The sequence below is a fragment of the Sitophilus oryzae genome, unplaced genomic scaffold (assembly GCF_002938485.1).
Source record: "Sitophilus oryzae breed Bouriz unplaced genomic scaffold, Soryzae_2.0 scaffold_179_pilon_pilon, whole genome shotgun sequence".
NCBI classification, from domain to species: Eukaryota; Metazoa; Arthropoda; class Insecta; order Coleoptera; family Curculionidae; genus Sitophilus; species Sitophilus oryzae.
Genome location: NW_022146501.1, coordinates 7,866,126 through 7,887,189, shown reverse-complemented (window position 1 = coordinate 7,887,189; position 21,064 = coordinate 7,866,126). Strand labels below are relative to the sequence as shown.

The 21,064-nt window shown below is 33.5% G+C and overlaps 1 protein-coding gene across 1 annotated transcript in view; it reads right to left on the bottom strand.

Moving 5' to 3' along the window:
• Window positions 1-20,449, bottom strand: part of LOC115882862 — a 450,101-nt gene extending 429,652 nt beyond the window's left edge. The window contains exon 1 of the mRNA XM_030901110.1: window positions 20,070-20,449. Coding sequence (XP_030756970.1) covers window positions 20,070-20,304 — 235 coding nt within the window. The 5' untranslated portion in view covers window positions 20,305-20,449. The remainder of the gene's footprint in view (window positions 1-20,069) is intronic.
• Window positions 20,450-21,064: the final 615 nt, after the last annotated feature.

Below are 21,064 nucleotides of genomic sequence, written 5' to 3'. Positions count from 1 at the left end.
TCTTTCAATTTATTATAAAACCTCATACCCAAGAAAAGGAAAAAATAATATATGGATATGGTCTATTAAAGAGGGTAACTATTAACATCCGAACCCCTCATACCAACAAAAAGAACAGTAACAACGCGAAAAGGTAACATATTAGAAAATAATGTACAGAAATATCTTACATGTGAGGATACTTCATCTACCTACGATTTGGATACTATAAATTTGGAAGATTCTGTCACCAGTGATTCTTCTGAATCAGAGTAGTTACGATCTATGCATTTTGTTGTCCTAAAGTAAAGTCTTTATAGTATCTTAAGTTTTTTTTTAATTAAATATAACATTAATGTTTCTTTTTCATTAAAGAAAAACATTTTTATCTTATATTAGGCTTATATTGTAGGAATCATGTTCTAATGTTATTTCAATTCTTTTTTATCACAGGGATTTATTTAATACTTACACCGTTTTCATACTATAAATTATTATTTCCTTAGATGGAACACAGCTCCAACATTATTATTATTTATAATTTTTTTTTCATAAACGTGAGACTAAGAACATCATCATTTAGTACAATGAGAGTACTCATCATTTGTGTCAAATAAACCTAGTTTGAATAAATTGCCTACAATAAAAGAGAAGTTTTGCATTTTTGGCCTCTAGAGCCATATGTTCGAAGCACTGTGCGTTGGTCCGACGGTGCTCTGATTGCATTTTAGGCTATATGATTACGAAGCGTTTTCGCGCCACTTTTCATCCGTAAATATTTTACTTCGGCCCGTCAACGGACCCGTTTGGACCCGTTCATACGATAACGGACGTTCTGACACTTTTTTGACAAATTTAATCTAACCTTAATAAAAATATAAGTAAAATAGCAAAATCGTTATGGAAACGAATATATAAAATAACACCAACGTATATCCGATAAACGGAGGCATGAAAATGCAATAAATTTAAAAACTGCGTTATTTTCTAACCAATCAAAGTCTTTAAATTCTACCAATAAAATTAATATCGTATCAACGTATCGTCGGACAACGGATGCATGAAAATCAAACTTTAGTATGTTCGTATACAGGGTGAGTCTGAAATAAGTGAAAATATTTTAAGGGGTAGTATATTTCCATCCAAAAACACGCTTTTAAACACGCAAGATTTAATCCTATTAAACAATAATAAAAGCATTTCTGTCATTTCTAAGTAAATATCGTATTTGTAATAAATCTAAAACTTCTTCTTATCTAACAACTGTCCTCCGAATATTCGAAAAATCCGAGAAATTCGAATCAGTATGCTCGAAAGGTTTTAATTTTAGAACCTTCCATCCAAAAGTCACCCGTATCTCCTAAATTTAGCGATATATTTCGGGAGAGCTTCTTTTGACGGGACGATTTATTTTTATATGATGTTGACGAATGCACCATTTCGACTCACTACTATACACAAGAAAAAATACACCACTGTATTTAAAGAAATTTCTTATATAATGTTGAATATTTTCTATTCTTCAATAGTTTCTAGTAGTTTCTCTTGAAACCATATAAACATCTACTAGCGACTGAATATCGAAAAAAAACGGCGTCCAGTTGGCTTGGAAATGACGATCGCGCGATGACAGCGATCTTCGTTTCATAGCCATCACTGACACCGTTTTTTTTTCGATCATATTCTATAACGTTTATTGTTTATAGCCCTCGAAAAGGCTTTCGACTCGATATATTCTAAAGCGATAATAGAAGTCCTAACAAAACAAGAAATAGTCATACCGGGTGATGCATATTCGAGCCGGACATAGGAAATCCCATGTAAATTTTAATGGGCTCAATTATTGGCTTCCCTAATTATTTTAGAGAATAATTCAATTTAGGTTTATTGAAGAGCACTAAAACCCACATTCAAAAGAATAACTTTAGATATTTTTGATTAGCCCGTTTACGAGATATCGCCGATTTCTTTTTAAATATTTCTCCTTTCTTATAGCCCTGTATTTACTTATGAGCACCAGTCAAGGTAAAAGATAACTGTCAAATAAAGTTGTCATTTCAGAAATTTATCTATTTAGTGCTTTATTATTATTATCAAAAACACATACCTACATCGAAAATATTAGCCATGAAAAAGTATCGAAGAACAAGTATTGATGATTAAATGGTATTATCAAGGAAACAGCTATTAAAAGGTGTGGGACATGTTTACTGCTCTGTATCCGAATAGACCGATACCTGGAAAATCTACAATCGCAAGGAATATCCAGAGATTTGAGACCAAAGGTACCCTAATAAATAACTGCAGATGTGAAGCAAGGCAGGAACAAAGAGTAAATGCAAGAAATGATACCGACTTGGAAGTTTTATTGTGCGTGGAAGAGAACGATGGAAAGATCAGCACAAGGAAACTTGAGGATGAAATAGGAATAGATCACACTACAGCGTTTCGAATTTTGAAACGACATAAATACTATTCCTTCAAATATGAAAAGCACAAAGAGCTACGATGGGGACGAAATACGGCGGCAGGCGTTTTGTTTTGATATGATGGAAAGAGCAAACACGGATAGGGAATTTTTAAAAAAACATATGTTTCACTGACGAATGCACGTTTACCTTAAATAATGAACCCAATGTTGAAAATTATCGATATTGGAACAAAGAAAACCAATACAGGTTTGTCGAAACAAGGACGCAATATCAACAGAAAGTAAATGTTTGGGCAGGGATATTCGGACACAATATTATCGGGCCATTATTTCTTACGCGAAATTTAAATGCAGAATATTATTTAGAACTACTCGAAAATCATATTTTACCTGCTTTACATGATGCCGCTAGGGAAAATCAGGAAGTTTGCACTGCACATAGTACCCTGGTTGTTCGGGAATATTTAGACAATAGTTTTAACGGAAACGTTATTGGCCTAAATCATACAGTAAATTGGCCAGCAAGGTCTCCTGATATTTCGCCAAATTATTTCTTTCTCTCTGGGGCCATTTAAAAACAGGATATACAAGGATAAAAAATACCCAAATCTAGACGAGTTAAAAAATGCTATTTCTGCCGAATGCAATAGAATTTCAGTTTACCAACTAGCGAATGTAAGAAGAGAATTTTATGATTGCCTGGGTTATTGTCTAGCAGTCGATGGAGGAATATTTGAACATCTTCTTAAATCCTAAAGTTCTAACAATTTAATAGTACCTAAATTAATAAGTTATTGAATATTGTAATAATACTATAATTAACCTTGTAATTGATTACTTTATTTTACTTAAATTCATATTAATTTGTATTTATAAATACATCTTTAAGATTTCCGATGTAGGAATGAGTTTTCAATAATAATAAAGCACTAAATAGGTAAATTTCTGTAATGACAACTTCATTTGACAGTTATCTTTTACCTTGACTGGTGCTCATAAGTAAATACAGGGCCATAAGAAAGGAGAAATATTTAAAAATAAATCGGCGATAACTCGTAAACGAGCTAATCAAAAATATCTAAAATTATTCTTTTAAATGTGGGTTTTAGTGCTCTTCAATAAACCTAAATAGAATTATTCTCTAAAATTATTAAGTCAATAATTGACCCCATTAAAATTTACATGGGATTTCCTATGTCCCGTCCGACGATGCAACACCCGGTATAGAATCTCTTGCTAACATATACAGAGAAGTCAAACCAAGAGTAATGATATATAAAACAATCCCAGAATTCCTAACTGGCAAAGGAGTACGACAGGGAGACGCAATATCCCCAAATGATGTTTACACGAACACTAGAAAACATCTTCCGTCAACTAGAGTGGACCAACAATGGATTGAAAATAGATGGAGAATATCACGATATAAAATTCGCTGATGGTATAGTCCTAATCGCCAATAGTCCTGAATATAATATTTGGTAATATTTCTTTTCTCCGTGTATAAGTATTATTTATCGGTCTGTGTGCATTTTCCCTATCTGTTGCTCGAGATTTCCCAGAGAGAAAAATTAGATTTTCCCCAACGGTTTACGTCTGCTTTCCCTCTTTTTATGCACGCTGGTGTGTTCTTTTGAATATTTCACTCTTGTTTGCCGTAGCAATTTCTTTTACGGAAATGTGGAGGATAACAGTTTTTCTTTCGACGTTTTTCTGTTTCCATTTTACCGGCTTCATTGTTCATCCCTGCTTTTTTAAACAATTATATTGTTCTTCAGTTATGAAACGAAATACACTGAATACAGCAGCAAAGAATTTTAATCATAAACTGCATCGTAATAAAATGTTTGTTTTTTTGAATTAAAACTGAACAGGTAACAATATAAAACCAGGCAGATGCCAACGTCCCATAAGTTTTCATCCATAGATAAAAGAAACAAGTTTAGATTGAAAAGTGCCCATAAGGACAATGTAAATACTAGTGATGTGTCGGTATTTGAGTAACGCGATTTTGGAGCGGTATTTTTTGTAACATCGTGTAGCGCTCCACAACGAAACAGGAACCTTTTACTGGAGAACGACGATCATAATGACGACAAAATTATAAATTATTTATAATTTGCACATAAATTATTTATAATCGCACTTGAAGTTAGCTCGAACAGAAGTGACCGAATAGCGACGTGTTTAGCTCCAGCCGTCGCGATTTCGTCGGTCGCCAACAGTAGTATTTGGAACTAGTATGTCCGTAGCGCCACGCGATCTCGATCGGGACGTGTTCGCTCCAGCCGTCGCGCTCCTAGAGTTGTAGTTCCCTGTCGCGAACAGAAGTAACTGCTGTAACTGGGCATCGACCTCGGCAGCGACCTACTTCGCTTCAGCCGTCGCGCTCCTAGAGTTTTAGTTCCCTGTCGCGATCAGAAGTAACTGCTGTAACTGATTATCGACGCTCGACCTCGGCGGCCACATACTTCGTTCCAACAGTCGCTGGAGCGCTTCTAGGGTTTCGATTTTGCCTGTCGCGATTTGGTCGGGTCAAGTCGGGTACTATTGGCATTAGTGCTCCCGTCGCTACGTTACTTTCGAAATAGCGATTTTTGGTATGTACTAGGCATGGTATAAAATAGTGTTGTTTGAAAGATGAACCGCAAAAGCAAATAAAATAAAAATATTTTATTTGCTTTCATACATTTATATACGTTTTATTGTTTATATCTATTTTTAAGGTTAGTTTAGACCAATAAACAATTGTGACAGTGGTTTGGACTTTGTCCTTGATTTTAATATATTATATTGCAATACACATAAATGTGAGCCGTTTATTTATTTTATTTAAACGAAAATTGATAAAGAAAAGAAAATAACAATGAATGTCATCGTTTTTCTAAAAATGAGATTGATTGGCTATACACAATAATTTATAAACTCGATATTTGGAAAATGTGTGGCGGATAAAAGTTACATTAATCTACAAATATAGATAAGTGAGATATATTTTTAGCGAGGACCGCAACACTTTAAGTCGGAACCTCGGTTACAAAATCGCGGTATTTTTCTGGAACGGTCGCTATTGTAACGCGACTCATGTAGAACCGGTATTCCCATCACTAGTAAATACTATTTGGCGCTATTCTCCAACAACAACGGTTGCTCTCCAAAGATTTTCATAATTTTGGAACGGATCGGCTTTTTACGGAATTATGTCGCCAAATATTTTTTTCTTTTAATTTTTTAATAAATAAAATCTAGTGTGTTGCATATAAGAAACTTTATTTTATTTAAGGACATGTATGCAATACCTATGGAACATTGGAAACCGACGTTATGGCACAATGGTTTTTGCAATTCACAGTTCACACAGCTTTTTAAGTTTTTTTAATGCCACGGGTTTGAGTAAATAAAATGTGAATTAAACTCACAGGATAGTAATTATCACTTTGAAAATGGACGCTTTAAACACTTTTCTGCATTTTTTCAATGAGGACGGTTTAAATTTTGAAAGATATTGATAGTTTTTGAAGATTCTGATTTTGACAAGAGAAACTTCTTTCTGTTCTTGTTATGCGTTTTGGCGGGAAGCCGAGCATTCCAATCTAAATTTATTTCCTTTTTCACAATGTCTAAAGAATTCTATTAAAATTAACAGAATATCCTAGCAACAGTTAGCGGTAGTCAGTGGTATTACCATAGATAAATGCAACAAGTTTAGATTGGAAAGCCCGTAAAAATTTTAGGTCGCGAAATTATTTTGGGTCGCGACCGTTATACGCGATCTGGCGCTGCTATAGCGATCGCTAAGAACAACGGCAAACAAAAACAGATATAATTTTCTCTTGTCAAAGTCAGAATCTTCAAAAATCATAATAATCTTTCAACATCCAAACCGCTCTCATTAAAGAAATTCCGAAAAGTGTTTATAGCGTCCATTTTCAAAGTAATTATTGCTATCTTGTGAGTTTAAGTCAAGTTTTATTTACTCCAACCGGTGATAATTGTGAAAAAGTGGCATTAAAAACTTAAAAAGCTGTGCTGTGAACTGCACAAACCACATCGTGGATCGTGGCATAACGTCGGTTTCCAATGTTTCATAGGTATTTCATGCATGCGTCCTTATATAAAATAAAGTTTCTTGTATGCAACACAATCTCTTTTATTTATAAAATTAAGCGAAAATAATAATAAATTTGAATAAACAATATTTGGCGATATAATTCCGGAAAAAGCCGAACCGCTCCGAAATTTTCAAAAGTTTTGGGTCGCGACCGTTGCAAGAATAGCGCCAAATAGTGTTTACATTGTCCTTATGGGCACTTTCCAATCTAAACTTGTTTCATTTATCTATGGGTATCACCAGTGAACTATCTAAACCAAACCAGAATTTGTCTTGACGGATGATAATCAAAGGTCAAATTGACATTACTCGCTAATTACAATTAGTAGCAAAAGTTTTTAAATTAGATTGGCCCTTTATCTCAATTTTCACGTTATAGAACCATTTTCTAGATAATATCAATACCTTTATCTATGCCTTTATAGGCAGTTTATTTTTTGAAAATGTACATTTTCAGTAGTGAAATACCCAGCCGTTCTCATGAAGATTTTGCAATTTAACCATTGTTTAATAATACTAATTATCTAAATAAATAAAACAAAGTGGGGTTATTTACACTATTTATAACTCAAGAACGACTGGACCGATTTCAATGTTCTCTGATTTGTTGGATAGTTCTCCCCCCGAATAGGCAGTATATGATACAGAACATTATACAGAATAGTTATTTGTGCAAAAAGGATATACCGGGTGTGTCTCAAAAGTAGCTCACCCCTATAACTTTTTTATTTTTTCAGATATAAACACGAGATTTGGTATGTTAGTATATGACATAAATTGGAATTGATTGACGTATTCAATTGTTTTCGGTCACTTCCTGTTTCACCGGAAATGACTACAGCTTTTGATTTTTAAATGGCACCCTCGGTATTTTTTTACTTTATTCGGTAGAAAATAACACTCTCAATAGAATGACATATCATATGTCAACTTTTGACATTTTCGCATATGGTTTATTTGAAATTATAACTTGCGGTTCGTAACGAAAATTTGACTTCAAATACCAAGTGTGTGGTACCAAATTATTTGTAAAAAAATGCTTTTTTCCAAAAAATATTGTAATGAGTCACTCTCGTTCCATTTGAAAAAATTGAGATATGATTAAAAATATGATTTAGACATATTTTAACCGGCCAGGACAAGACACTAAAAATATTAGACGATCAAATCTATTTTTCCAAGGCTCCTTGATTAAGAATTAGTGTTTTTAACATAGCCGTGGCACTCTAGATTGAAATTTAAAATACGATTTTTTATCAAGCGGGAATGTCAAAAGTTGACATATGATACGTCATTCTATTCAGAATATCGTTTTCTATCGACCACAGTAAAAATATACCGAGGGTGCCATTTAAAAATCAAAAGTAGTAGTAATTTCCGATGAAACAAGAAGTTACCAAAAACGATTGAATAAGTCAATCAATCCCATTTTATGTTATATACTAACATACCAAATCTCGTTTTTTTACCTGAAAAAATAAAAAAATTATAGGGGTGAGCCACTTTTGAGACGCAACCGGTATTTGTTGCACCACGCATGAGTTTTGAAGCTCGAGACGAAGTCGAATGCTGCAATCATGCTCAGTGCAACAAATATGCTTTTTGCACATGTTGCACGCAACATTTTTTTTCTACGATCGAATTGAAATTCTTATTTAAATGTTTATTTAAAAGTTTTTACAGTAATTCACAGAATAATATTACCACTAACAATACAATGACACTTTTATTTTTTTTTAATAATGTTTTTAAGCTCATTTAAATTTCGTAGCAACATCGTGAATGTCGCAGTTTGAAAAATTTTCAAAGGTAATTGATGGATTTCCAGTAGTCTTTTGCTGCTCGTGGAGGTCTCGGGTTCTTGTTCTTCACTCAAAACTCTTTTCCGAAATGTTGCTGCGAGGTGTTCAGTACTGGTACTTGATTTATCTTCCTGGATTTGGCAAATTTTTACAAAAATTTACAATTTTTTCTCTTTAATTATATTGCGCTGCATATCACTGCACTAGTGTAAAAAATTTGATTTTAATACAGTAGATAGTGTAAAAAATAGCTATATTTTACACGATCGTAGAAAAAATGATTTTTTAAATGAATTATGTTTGTAACTCCGCCATCTTTGGCAATTGAGCCATCTGTTATGTGGACCACTGTCAGGTGCTAGTTTGCCGAGTCAGCTAGTAGAATAATAAAATATAACATAAGACACCATAAAAATGAATAAAATATCATTAATATTAAAAAGCGGTATAAGAAGTCGGTTTTAAAAATGGGAGGAATTTCTGTATTGCTTTGCGGAAAGGGTTAGGCACGTGCCTACACGTGCCCGCGGCACATGAATGAGCACGTGCGTAAATCACGCCGCGGTGCGTGTCGCGGGGTGTTTACCCGGGAAATATTCATTGCGACAGTCGGGAAATATCAACACGCTAATTGAGTTTGAGCCGAAAGAGGATGAAACAGGCTAATTAAGGACTAGTGAACGCAGCCAGAATTACGATGTGTCGAAAATATATATATTTTTTATTTAAAATGGGTCTTTGACCTTATAATATATTTTTGAATTTTAAAATTGAGTGTATATAAAAAGCTCTTGGTGAGAGAAATACAATAAGTATTTGGTTTACGATGTGTCAAAAATAAAATATTTGTATTTAAAATTATTGTAGATTACAGTGGGTTGTTGAAACCTTTGATGTTACAACAGCAAAATGAAACACTAATTCACCACAAAACACTTTCCTTCTGTACTGGACGCGCGTTTTGCTTACCATGTTAGCGTCATCAGAAACTTAGAGAAAAGTAAAGTGTTTTGGTATATTGTTGTGAACTAGCGTTATTTTGATCTTTAAAATTGTATTTTAAACAGCAGGAACTTTTATTATTACGGAACATTCCTGAAAAATATCTGTCATTATTGTCACCAAATTAACCAGCGCAAAATGTCTGGGTTTTCGGGTTCGTTTGTCAATTTCAATCAGAATCGTCATTTAATCGTTTCTCATTCAATCTCTGATTTTTTTTTCAAAAATTTCCCAAACCAAACCAAACTGTCTGATTAGTTTAACAGCTCAATTTGTCAATATACATCTACATATCTACTATTTCATCAAACTGTTCTGTTTTTACTAATATTTTCTAGAAACCGTCCCTTACCGTAATTTACCACTTTTAGTCACATGATTAAGATTGACCGGCACAGCGTTGCCCACTTTCACAGTTTTCTTTTAATAACAATATTTTAAGAAACAAAAATAAATTAATTCTAAATATAAAAAGAGTTATCAATAAGACTCACCTCCTTAACAACACTTAAGGGACATAAAGAGACATAACTACCGCTTTCCCTTCAAAATATTCTAATAAAGTTGTGATGAGTTTTTTTTTACGGCTATTAAGCTATCTTGTACCATTTTGCACTAAAAGAGGTTCTAAAAAGATCAATGTTCGACTGTACGGTCTGCTATTAAAAATGTTTAAGCTTAAATTATCACAAGACAATTAATTTAAACCAAACGCTCGTAATACAAAACTAAAGTGTGAAAACGAAATGACAAAAATCAGGAAATAAATAAATAAGTGACATTTTTTACAGCAGAACTACGATTAAAAACTTTTTAATAAACATTTAAATAAGAAGTTAAATTCGATCATAGAAAAAATGTTGTTTGCAACATGTGCAAAAAGCATAGAGGAAAGTCGCCTAATATGGGGATAGTGCCTAATATGGGGTAGGCCGTTTTTGCGGAAGTACTGAGTGCGACATCTATTGTATGCATTGTTTACTAACCGCCGACATGCCAGGAGGTGACTATTTTCTTTTTGGCCCAAACTTGTGCTCTGTTTTGACGTTTGAGGTAATAACAGTTTTGTGTAGTAAGCAAAGTTTTTTGGTCGTGCTGCATTTTGGGTGTTTAAGGAGACTCAAAGGTTAGTTTTTAAAGTTTTGATAATATTATTCTGTAAAAAATTTAGCATAGTTTATGAAAATAGTGTTTTTTTTAAATACAAACACACCTTTTGCAAAAAGCCGCCCCTCCCAAAATTCTAGTTTATTCCTAATATGGGGTACCTGCCAATTCCTAATTTGGGGTACCCCATATTAGGAGATTATTTCCTATTTTGTGTAACACCAAAACATTTTCTTTAAGATGCCTAAAAAACGGAAAGCGTGGAATAAAGGAAGGAATAATTTCCGCAATTTTAGCTGTTCATACATTTTGTTAGATGTAGTTTTTTAACAGATGTATTTTATGTTACTCCTAGATAAGTAAGTTTTTTGACTCATTATTTATCAGTTTTATAAATAAATAGTTTTAATCCAAAACAACCCAAAATAATTCAAGTTTTTTTTGAAATTTTACTTTGTAAATGGTCCATATTACGAACCTAGTGTACCCCATATTAGGATACCCTATTCCCCTAATATGGGGTAGGGAATCTTTTTAATGCTGCATATTTCTTTTCTCTATTTCTTTTTAACCTGTTTCTTCTTACTAAATGCTTAAAATGTGTCAAAAAAAACGTAAAATTCAGAAATAGTGTCCGAAAGTTATTACGCTTTTTATATATAGTGTTTTCAAAAAAAGTTCCCCATATTAGGCGACTTTCCTCTATTGTTGTACTCAGCATGATTGCTCATTTGAAACTCATGTGTCGTGCAACAAATATGTCCTTTGTGCACTGGTTACACAAATAACTATTTTTATTTTGCAGATTTTTCTTTCTGTGGCAATAAAACTGTATTTCAAGAAACCTTTTTATCTTAATAACGCTTATCAAATACTTATTACATACTCAAGTTCTCAAGTAATGTACTTGCCAACGAATATAGTACTTCATTTTTATTTATATACACCCTAACAAAGACTAACCTCCACGTTAAATAAAACCTAATTAAAAAGAAGAAGATAAGGCTTGCAATTAACGTGATATATTTATAGACAGGCGTAGAATAGTAAACGAGACGCTACAAAAATAGCCTGGAAATCTAAGCAGCTCGTCGGTAACTGCACGCATACACACAAACACAGAGCTACAACATAGGCTGTAGCGAGCCAATTTGTTCACTGGCGCCAGAGTGAATGTAAATAAGCCACTGTTTTCGCGTAATATATACATTACATACTCCCTATTAATTTATTTTCGACGGTTTGTATACAAATGTGTATTCAACGCATATGCTCTGGCAAATTCTCCAGGAAATAATTACATTTCGCTACAATGCTAAAAGGCTAAAAATACATCTTTTTAAAGAAAGCAGCATACATAAAAAACATAAAAGTAAAAAATTATTTAGTTATAATTTTCGGTCACAACACTTATGTATAGTAATTTACTTGCTGAGCAAACCTTTCTCTCTTCCAACTCTTTTTATTTCTCAATGCTTAGGTTGTTCGCTAAGCTTTGGTGTTCGGTAACAAAAACACGATTTTATGGATTGAAATACATATTATTATTCAATATAATCTCCCTGCACTTCAATACACTTGCTCCAATAATATTCTAATTTATGGATACCATCTCTGAAGTGAGAATCCGGAAGACTGCCAAAATACGCTTCTACAGCTGTGGAAGCTATTACCTTTTTTTCTTCCAGGCAGCAGGATGTATTACATAACAATATGTCTTATAAATATCGCTTACTTCCTACCACTACCATCCTTTCTGCCGAACTTTTTGCTATTAAGGAATCACTAAGAATAATCTCCAACCTACTAGCCCCTTTCTAAATGGGTGATATGTTCAGACTCGCTAAATGCATTACAATTAGTAGTGGGAACTATCGAATGAATACTATCGAAACATTCGATAGTTGCAATTAATTCGAATAATTCGATAGCTAGTAAGAAAACATTCGTCGAAAACTATTCGAATAAAAATATCGAATAGATGCGTCATCTGCCTAGAAATATATTAATTCGGCAGCAAAAACCATTCATTTATAAAATTCATTCATTTGTAAAATTCATTTATTCGTCAGGATCGATTATTAAATAAAATATAAACTGGATTTGAGTTGTCGCCCGGCGACGTAGGTTTCTTTCCTAGAAGCCCGACAGCGGTCGGTGGCAATGGTATGAAAAAAGCCGGCATCTTTGATTTTGAGTCAGATAAAGATAAGGACACATTATTTTTTTTATTGAGGTGCTAGTATTTACACAGAAAATACATTATGAACGGCGCTGTTGCCGTATATTCGTATTAGTTGGTATTAGCAAAGAATATTATTCTTTGGTATTATAGTTAGTTAGGGATAGTATGACTATATATTTTGCATTTTTTATTAATATTCTGTTGTTACACTGCAATAATACTTTATATTTTGGATGTAGGAAAATGATTTTTAATGTTTTTAAGCAAAACTGGTTTAATAAATAATAATAACAGTAATAATTTGTTATACCTATTAACACAAAAATTTAAAATCATTTAATATAAACATTTTTTTAAGTAGTAGCAAAATATAAACAACAAATTAGAAGTCCAAATTATTTATATTAGATCCTATTTAAAAATAATATAGTTTCTAAATTTTTTGTGTGGCAACGTTGGTTTATTAAATAATAATAATTACAGAACTAATTTGTTATATTAACAAATTTTAAAATCATGAAATATAAGTGTAATAGAAGAAAAATATAAATAAAAAATTAGAAATCAAAATAATTATATATATATATATATATATATATATATATATATATATATATATATATATATATATGTATTACTTTTTATTACTTTGTATTAGTATTTAAAAATAATATATGCTTTTACTGGCATTTACTTTAAAAAATAAATAAAATATTTATTCGCAAAAATCTAAATGTAAGAGAATTAGAATAAATAAAATACAAATATCGTTAACTTTTTTTAAATTGGCACGTGTAAAACTTTAATCAATCAATTTAATTTTCTCATCCCAAAATTTGAGTTCGATAATCATTTACTTAACCGCATTACCACATTACTTAAATATGATTATTAAGTTCAACTAATTCATATTACTAAAACATCTAAAATACAAATACATATGTATTTTTAAAATTAATTGTAAGTTCACCTCATCTCTCTTAAAAGTTGTTACTTCTCAAAATTTCCCATTAAAAAAATAGACCATATACCGTATAAAATTAAGTAATTGAAAGATCGGAAAATCACACAAATTTTCAGAAAAATTTTGACCACCTGCACACGTACACAATCATCAATTTAAAAAAAAACACTACTACTTTAGTATTTTAAATATTTTAATAAACGCAAAAATAGCACAGTATTTAGAAGGCAAGTTATAAAAATTTGGAAGGACTAATGATGCACTGACGCAGACAAAAATCAAACGAATACTAAATTTCATTTATAAAAAGCATTCGATAGTCGTGGCTTAACGATAATCATTTAGTCGCACGGCGAGGTTGTCACATATGCTTTAGTATACAAATGAATGAATGATTTTATTCGAATGAAACCATTCGATAGTTGAAATCATTCATTCAGTAACCATTCGATAGTCTAATTCATTCGATAGTTCCCATCGCTAATTACAATGCCTAAACGAATTATCACCAAAACATCCTCTAGCCGTTAAATCGCTCAATTTGCATCACTCTTCAATATCTAAAGGTTCAACTGTTGATCTAGTATGGATTTCTAGCCATGTGGGTTTAAGAGGTAATGAAGATGCTGATAAGATTGCAAAGACTGCGGCAAATGATGGAGATTTTATACCACTTGCATTTTCTATCTCTGAACTTAAATTTCTACATATATCCACAATAAAAAGTCGTATTCCGGCAGAGTGGGAAGTAACAGGAGATCAAATAAACTATATGAATGTAAACCTTAATTCTTCCAAGTTTCTGTGGCTCGGTCACCATCCAGAAATGAAGAAATCATTTGGAATCGGCTCAGGTTGGGTCACTGCTATTTCTCTCATTCTTGCCTTTTAAAAGACGACCCCCTGCCTAACTGTTCTCTTTGTGGCAACCAATTAACAGTGCACCATCTCCTAATAGAATGTCCCTCTTTTATTACCTTAAGACAATCATTTGGTCTGAATGGCGATCTAGCTTCCGTTCTTGATGCTAATAACCTACATTCTTTGTTCCAATTTAGTAAGGCATCGGGTTTGGGTTCATTAATATCCTCCTCCTCCTAGGTGCTTTCTCTGTTGAGGTTGGCGATTAATATGGCATATGACTCTCTGTCCAGAGCTTGGCGAATAAGGATGTTTCCGTCGGTGTGGGTCCAATCTTTTATGTTACGTAGCCATTATTTCTTTTTCCTCCCTATGCTACGTTTTCCGTCGATTTTTCCTTCTATTATGAGCTGTATTTCTTCATATTCTGAATGCCGCATTATGTATCCAAGGTAGGAAGTCTTTTTGATTTTAATTGTGCCTGTTAGGTGTACACGAGTTTTCATTCTGTTTAAAACTTCACAGTTTGTTGTTCTGGAGGTCCAACTTATCCTCAGCATCCGACGATACATCCACATTTCAACTACATTAAAGCGTTTGATGTCTCCTTGTTTTAACGTCCATGTTTCGCATCCATATTGAAGCAGCTTCATTATCTCTTTCTCTTTCGTTAATATAGTTTAATTTATAAATTAGTTATATTAATCCTTCCTTCCCAAGTAGCATTTGGACGTTATCTAACGTAGGGTATACGTCGCGTTCAATAAACCCGACGTCGGGTACCAACGTCGGTTCGACCGCCTGACGACCCTTATTTGCACCTAAATGGGGAATACAGATTCGGGTCGCCTCGACGTCGGTATCTGACCTAATAGGGAATGTAATTCTACCAATTACCAACATCATATTACGTTGGATTTTAGTCACTTAAAATTCGTCGCTAAGCACTTACGTTACGTTTGGTTTCATATTCGCTACCAAGAATACATAAAAACCTAACCAAACTACCTAATTACAAATGGATTCATGATCACTCCTCGAATATAACTATAAGTGCCTATCTAATTTCATATTATAATAATTCTGAATCATTAATCCAGACATCAGTTTTGTCAACGGAAGTCACTTTTTTGATATATCTGATTAAAATGCTCCGGAAAACAACGAGCGCCTTCAAAATTAGGTAGATTTATGAAATTAAAAATAGCTATAAAAAAGTTACTCGCAAAATATTTTTTTAATTTTCTAGCTGGTTTAATCATAAAACTGTACTGTCGTTCCTCCCAAACTCAACCTTATCAATATTATTCTACTAGAAATCGAAATGTGAATATAAATTTTAAAAACAAAAACGATTTTAAAATGGCTGACAATCGGATACGTGTTAAGAATGGCGGATTTCTGTGTCCGACTTAATATGAACTACCAATATACCAATTCCGATCGGGTCTCCAATATTAGTCGTCTCACACGACCGAAGTCATCAAAGCGGACGACCGGCAATCGTATTATGACGTATATAATTCCAACGTACGCCACGTAACCTCACTTTGCGTATCAGTGATTTGTGGATTTGTGCAACTATATTTTAGTTTTTGTTTTCTCCTTAAAAAAAATGGACAGCCACTTTTTTTAGCCTAACCTCACATGTGAGAGGAGGATGGGGTCTGCTGGTTTCCTAAGCTAAAAAATGAAATTAAGATGCACCAGTGTAATGCGAGATGCTGCATTCTGATAAAAAGCATTTATGGGTGGAGACAAGACATCACTACTACTATTATTATTTTGCAAAAGCCTCGACCTCTTTCTGTAAAATGTAGATGAATGTCTAAATGCCTTTTTAGTGTTTTTTTAGGCATAATAAAAAAAATTAAGTTTTTTTACAAAAACTTTTTATTAGGTTATGTTCATGATGTTTATTAGGCCGCAAATGCTACTTAGTGGGTTGTATTTACGGACGTAAATAGAGATACGTAAATTAGGTTATAAATATGAACATACCATACAACAAAATATAATTGGACGTTACTTTAGGGATTATCAGTGAGACGTATCCTATTCGGACAACGGGTAGACGTCGGGCTAGTTCGGAAATTAATAAAAATTGTACGTTGTTATTTTGTACGTCGACAGATCGTTGGATTTACCCACTCGGATCCAACGACGTCGCTTTTAATAGGAAAGCGACGTCACCGGTCGTATCACCAGCACCTGACCTAAATTTGCACAAAGTCTGACGTCGCTTCAGGTCAGATTCCTTCCTTCCTTAATACCTTTTCGTTCGATGAAAACCGTTTTCCACGCATCAATTTTTTGAGATGTGAGAACAGCCAGAAATCAGAGGGAGCCAAATCTGGCGAATAAGCTGGATGTTGCAACAGTTCGTACTTTAATTCACTGATTTTCTTAATTGTTTTTTGAGCTGTGTGGGAGGGTGCGTTATTTTGATGAAAAATTATTTTCTTCTTCTGTAAACCACGTCTTTTCTCGCAAATTTTTACATCCAGCTGGTCTAAAAGGTTACAATAATATTCAGCATTTATTTTTTGACCAGTTTGGAGGTAATCCATAAACAAAATTTCCTTCACATCCCAAAACATTGTTAATAACACCTTGACCGATTTCTGTACCCTAACTCGCTTTGGAGCTGTAGTACCGGGCTCACACCACTCTTTGGCTTCTTGTTTCGATGCAGAATCATGGTGGTAGACCCAAGTCTCATCAACAGTAATAAAAACCAAACTAAATATTGTTGAGAAAGTCGCACACGAGTGTATTATTGATCCGCTGTTAGGGATGCGGCACCAATTTTGCATACAATTTTCTGTATCCCAAAACTTTTAGACAAAATATGGCTGACACTTAATGAGATGCCTAGGACATCTACTAAATTCCTTTCGGTTAAGCGAAAGTCTGCCATTATCAAAACCTGTATTTTTTCTACGTTTTCTGGCGTTGAAGTACTTTTTGAATGTCCTTCACGTGGTTCGTCTTCGAGACTGGTATGGCCTCTTTGAAACTCAACAGCCCATCTTTATACTTTTCGGATTGAAGGTGAAGAGTCCTTATATATTTTTAACAATCTTGCGTGAATTTGTTTTGGTGCTACAAAAATAAGAATTTTATCACTGCACGATATTCAAGTTTTTCCATTGTACAAAAATTCTGTGACACATCAACTTTGAACTACTGCAAATATACGATCCAGTTGACAGATCTACATGAAACTTCGCATGTGTTTATGACCCAGTAGTACCACTTTAAGAAAAATAAAATAACGAACCTCAACGCCATCTCGTATTGAACGACAAATCTTATTGAACAGTCTCAAAGTTGTACATTCTTAGTATTTGTAAGGAGTAGTTTAAAATAAAAATAACCATAAACATTTAAAAATACTAAATAAAACGTAAATAAAGTTGTTATATTTATACCTAGTATCGAACATTTTAAAATATCGATTTTCTACCATCCTCTCTATTAGATCGCAACCCTGTGATACTGAGCAGCGCTTTTAATACGCAATTAATAACGAGTATCACGTTTTTCCATGCTAATTAGCGTAATTAAGGATCGTAGACTGAAAATTTCAGAAGTTTTAATTAATTAGACTCGGCGCGATGGAGATCGGTAAACAAAAACGGTTTCATATATATTTATTTTCAAACAAAACAATATTTTTAATTAATTCAAGTACGTACATAATTTCATCAACTCTGTAATCTTTGTTTGTAGAGTTTCTGCGTATTAATTTTTAGTTTTAACATAAATAGTCAAAACATATACAGGGGTTTTTAAAAATCATGTGCCTCTCTCGTGGGGAGATTCCTCACGTAAAAATAAGACTTATTTTTTATATCAACATAGGTCCGACTCTTCTTTGTTTCGAAGCTACAAGGGTTTAAAGTCTTAATTTTTTTCGATTAGAGCTTTTAGTTATTCGAATGAAATTAAAAGGGTAAAAGTGGTTATATATTGACATAAGATTGATAGCGAATCTGTATTGGGGACAGGCCGCTAAGATCAAATTAGATGATGATTTTTCAGAGGTGTGTGTCAGGGATGCATCTTGTCTCCCCTCCTTTCCGATATACATAAATAGTGAGACCATCTTTCAAGAAGTTTTGAAAGAGGGAGATGAGGAAATCAAAGTGAATGGTCAACGAATCAACAATATCAGATAAGCTGACGATGCAGTAGTAATGACAGACAAAAGTAAAGATCTGCAGAACCTACGTCAAAGCACTGCAAATAATATGGGCTGAATATGAATTTGAAGAAAACGAAATTCATGATTATAACGATAGACCAAAATGTAAATACTTCAATATCAATAGACAGCACGCAAATAGAAAAAGTCCAACACCGCAAATACTTGGGCACAATAATAAATGAAACTTCCGAACAATTGCAAGAAACAATTACGAGGAAATTATACGAGGTCCTAAATACCAATTTCTCCAGAATATTATGGAAGGAAAAATCCAAGGACATCGAATGGATTATTTAGAGCAGGCGCAAATAAAATAAAAATAGCCATAATGATAGACAAACTCCGTTAAGAGTAAGAGATGGTACTTGAAGAAGACTCTAAATTAAAAATTATAAAAAATAAAAATATTTATCAAACAAATATTGTTACTTTCTTTAAAGTTTCATTTGCATTAAATTACTTGAAAACTATTTATTTAAATATGTAGAAAGTGCCTCTAGTAGTCTATTAATAAAACAGTGCAAGACTTGCAAAACCTAGACTGGACCCTGCAAGACGAAGACTACTTATTAGACTGCAAGACCAAGGTAGTCAACCGTCAACCCAACTGTATTTTTTTATTTTTAATTTAACGAACTACTATGATCATTACAGGGTGTTCCTTAACGACATGCTAATATTTAAGGGGGTGATTTTTGGACCTATTATAAGAAAAAAACTTCATACGAATGTATGTCCCAAACATCTTAACTTTTGAGCTACAAAGTGGTAAAATTTTCTGAAAAATAACTGGTTTTTCATAATAATTCTGACATTATTATCGTTGTCTTGATGAAATTTGATACACGTTTTCTATGCAACAAAAATGGTATGCAACTGGCTTGTTTTAAAATAACATTATTTTCAAAATCGTCGTTCGTTTCCAAACAATTTGTACCTCTTGACTTTTTTTCGTCTGAGGCATGGTTTTTGCATAAAAAATTAAAGTGATTTTACTTCAGGATGAATTCGCTAAAAATCTGATACGATGATTGGTAGAAATTGTTTCTGCATCGGCTGGAAGGAAATTTAGAGATACAACAAAATATTTTGTCGTATATAAAAAAATGTATTTTAATGCATAGAAGACCTGTGTATCAAATGTCATAAAAATTCCTATAATAACATCAGAATAAAAGATTTTCTGTTTATATCTGGTTGGCATATCTTCAAAAACTTTTGTTTTGTACAATTGAGTTTGTCATTTATATTATTTGTCAAAGGGCAGGAACTCTCTTCATTAAAACTTGAAGAATGTCGGAAAAAATCAAAATCCTGTTAAAACAACAACTTTTTTTATTTATATATCCGATATAAGATATACTTAATCTCATTAAAAAACGCTCAAAATTAACAATTATTGCAATAATCTCACCGAAAATTTTGGACCACTGCGCCGCAGGCCTCCAATCCGGATAGTGCTTAGGAAAGCTCTCCCTGCTCCAAAACGTGTGCAACACCACCCTGTACACCGTCAATTTTTCCGGCTGGCAAGGCTCACCCCCCGCAGCAACAGTCCCACCACCACTCTGCAGGTCTCCCACCACGAGACACCAACACAAAAGCATCTTAAGCGCGACGACGGCACCAAACATCCCCGAAGAAGTCATATTCCTGCTCTTCGGCAGCGTATTTACGAAAATGACGATAATCAGAGCCCGACGACGATTGCCGATGGGTGACGAACGGCGGCACGACTTGAGCCGATCGCGGCTGAACACGGTCTGAGGCTGAGCGCTGAGCGAGCCAGCTGAATGGGCGGCTGGCGGAAGTTGGAAGTAGTAGACGGGAGAGACTGGGGATTTCGGTGGAGTGTGGAGCGCCGAGAGTGGGGAAGGGTTGGGGGATATGGAGGGACGATGGTGAATTGGACCGGTTGGTGCGTATAGAGCGCAGAGATAGTTCAAGCTGGTGTGTGGTTAAAATCAACGTATAAGAAGACTAAGAAATCAGTTGTAAGCCCCGCCTAAACATAATTTTGTGCTTGTGATAGGTTAAGTAGATTAGCTCAAAGCTTTCGCCACAAGAAGGAAATTTTGTTTTATTGATGTACTGTCATTTCCTTAATAATTAGGTCTTAATAAAATTGTCTAAAATATATTATAATGGAATTAGGGACAAGTTTTAAAATAGCCAAAATTTGTTTTTTTTTTTCGAAATATCTAGTAAGCGATAAACTTTTTCAAAAATCCGAATGGCGTATATTTATGACCCCACAAAACTGCAATTCTTTCCCCATTAACCGACGCTCTATTTCCAGTAGTTTCCGAGATACCCATAGAGAACATCGTAGGAAACTCACCCTGTATAGTATTTTGAAACTAACTATTATTATTATTTGACTAGTTTAATTTGATTAATAAAACTAGA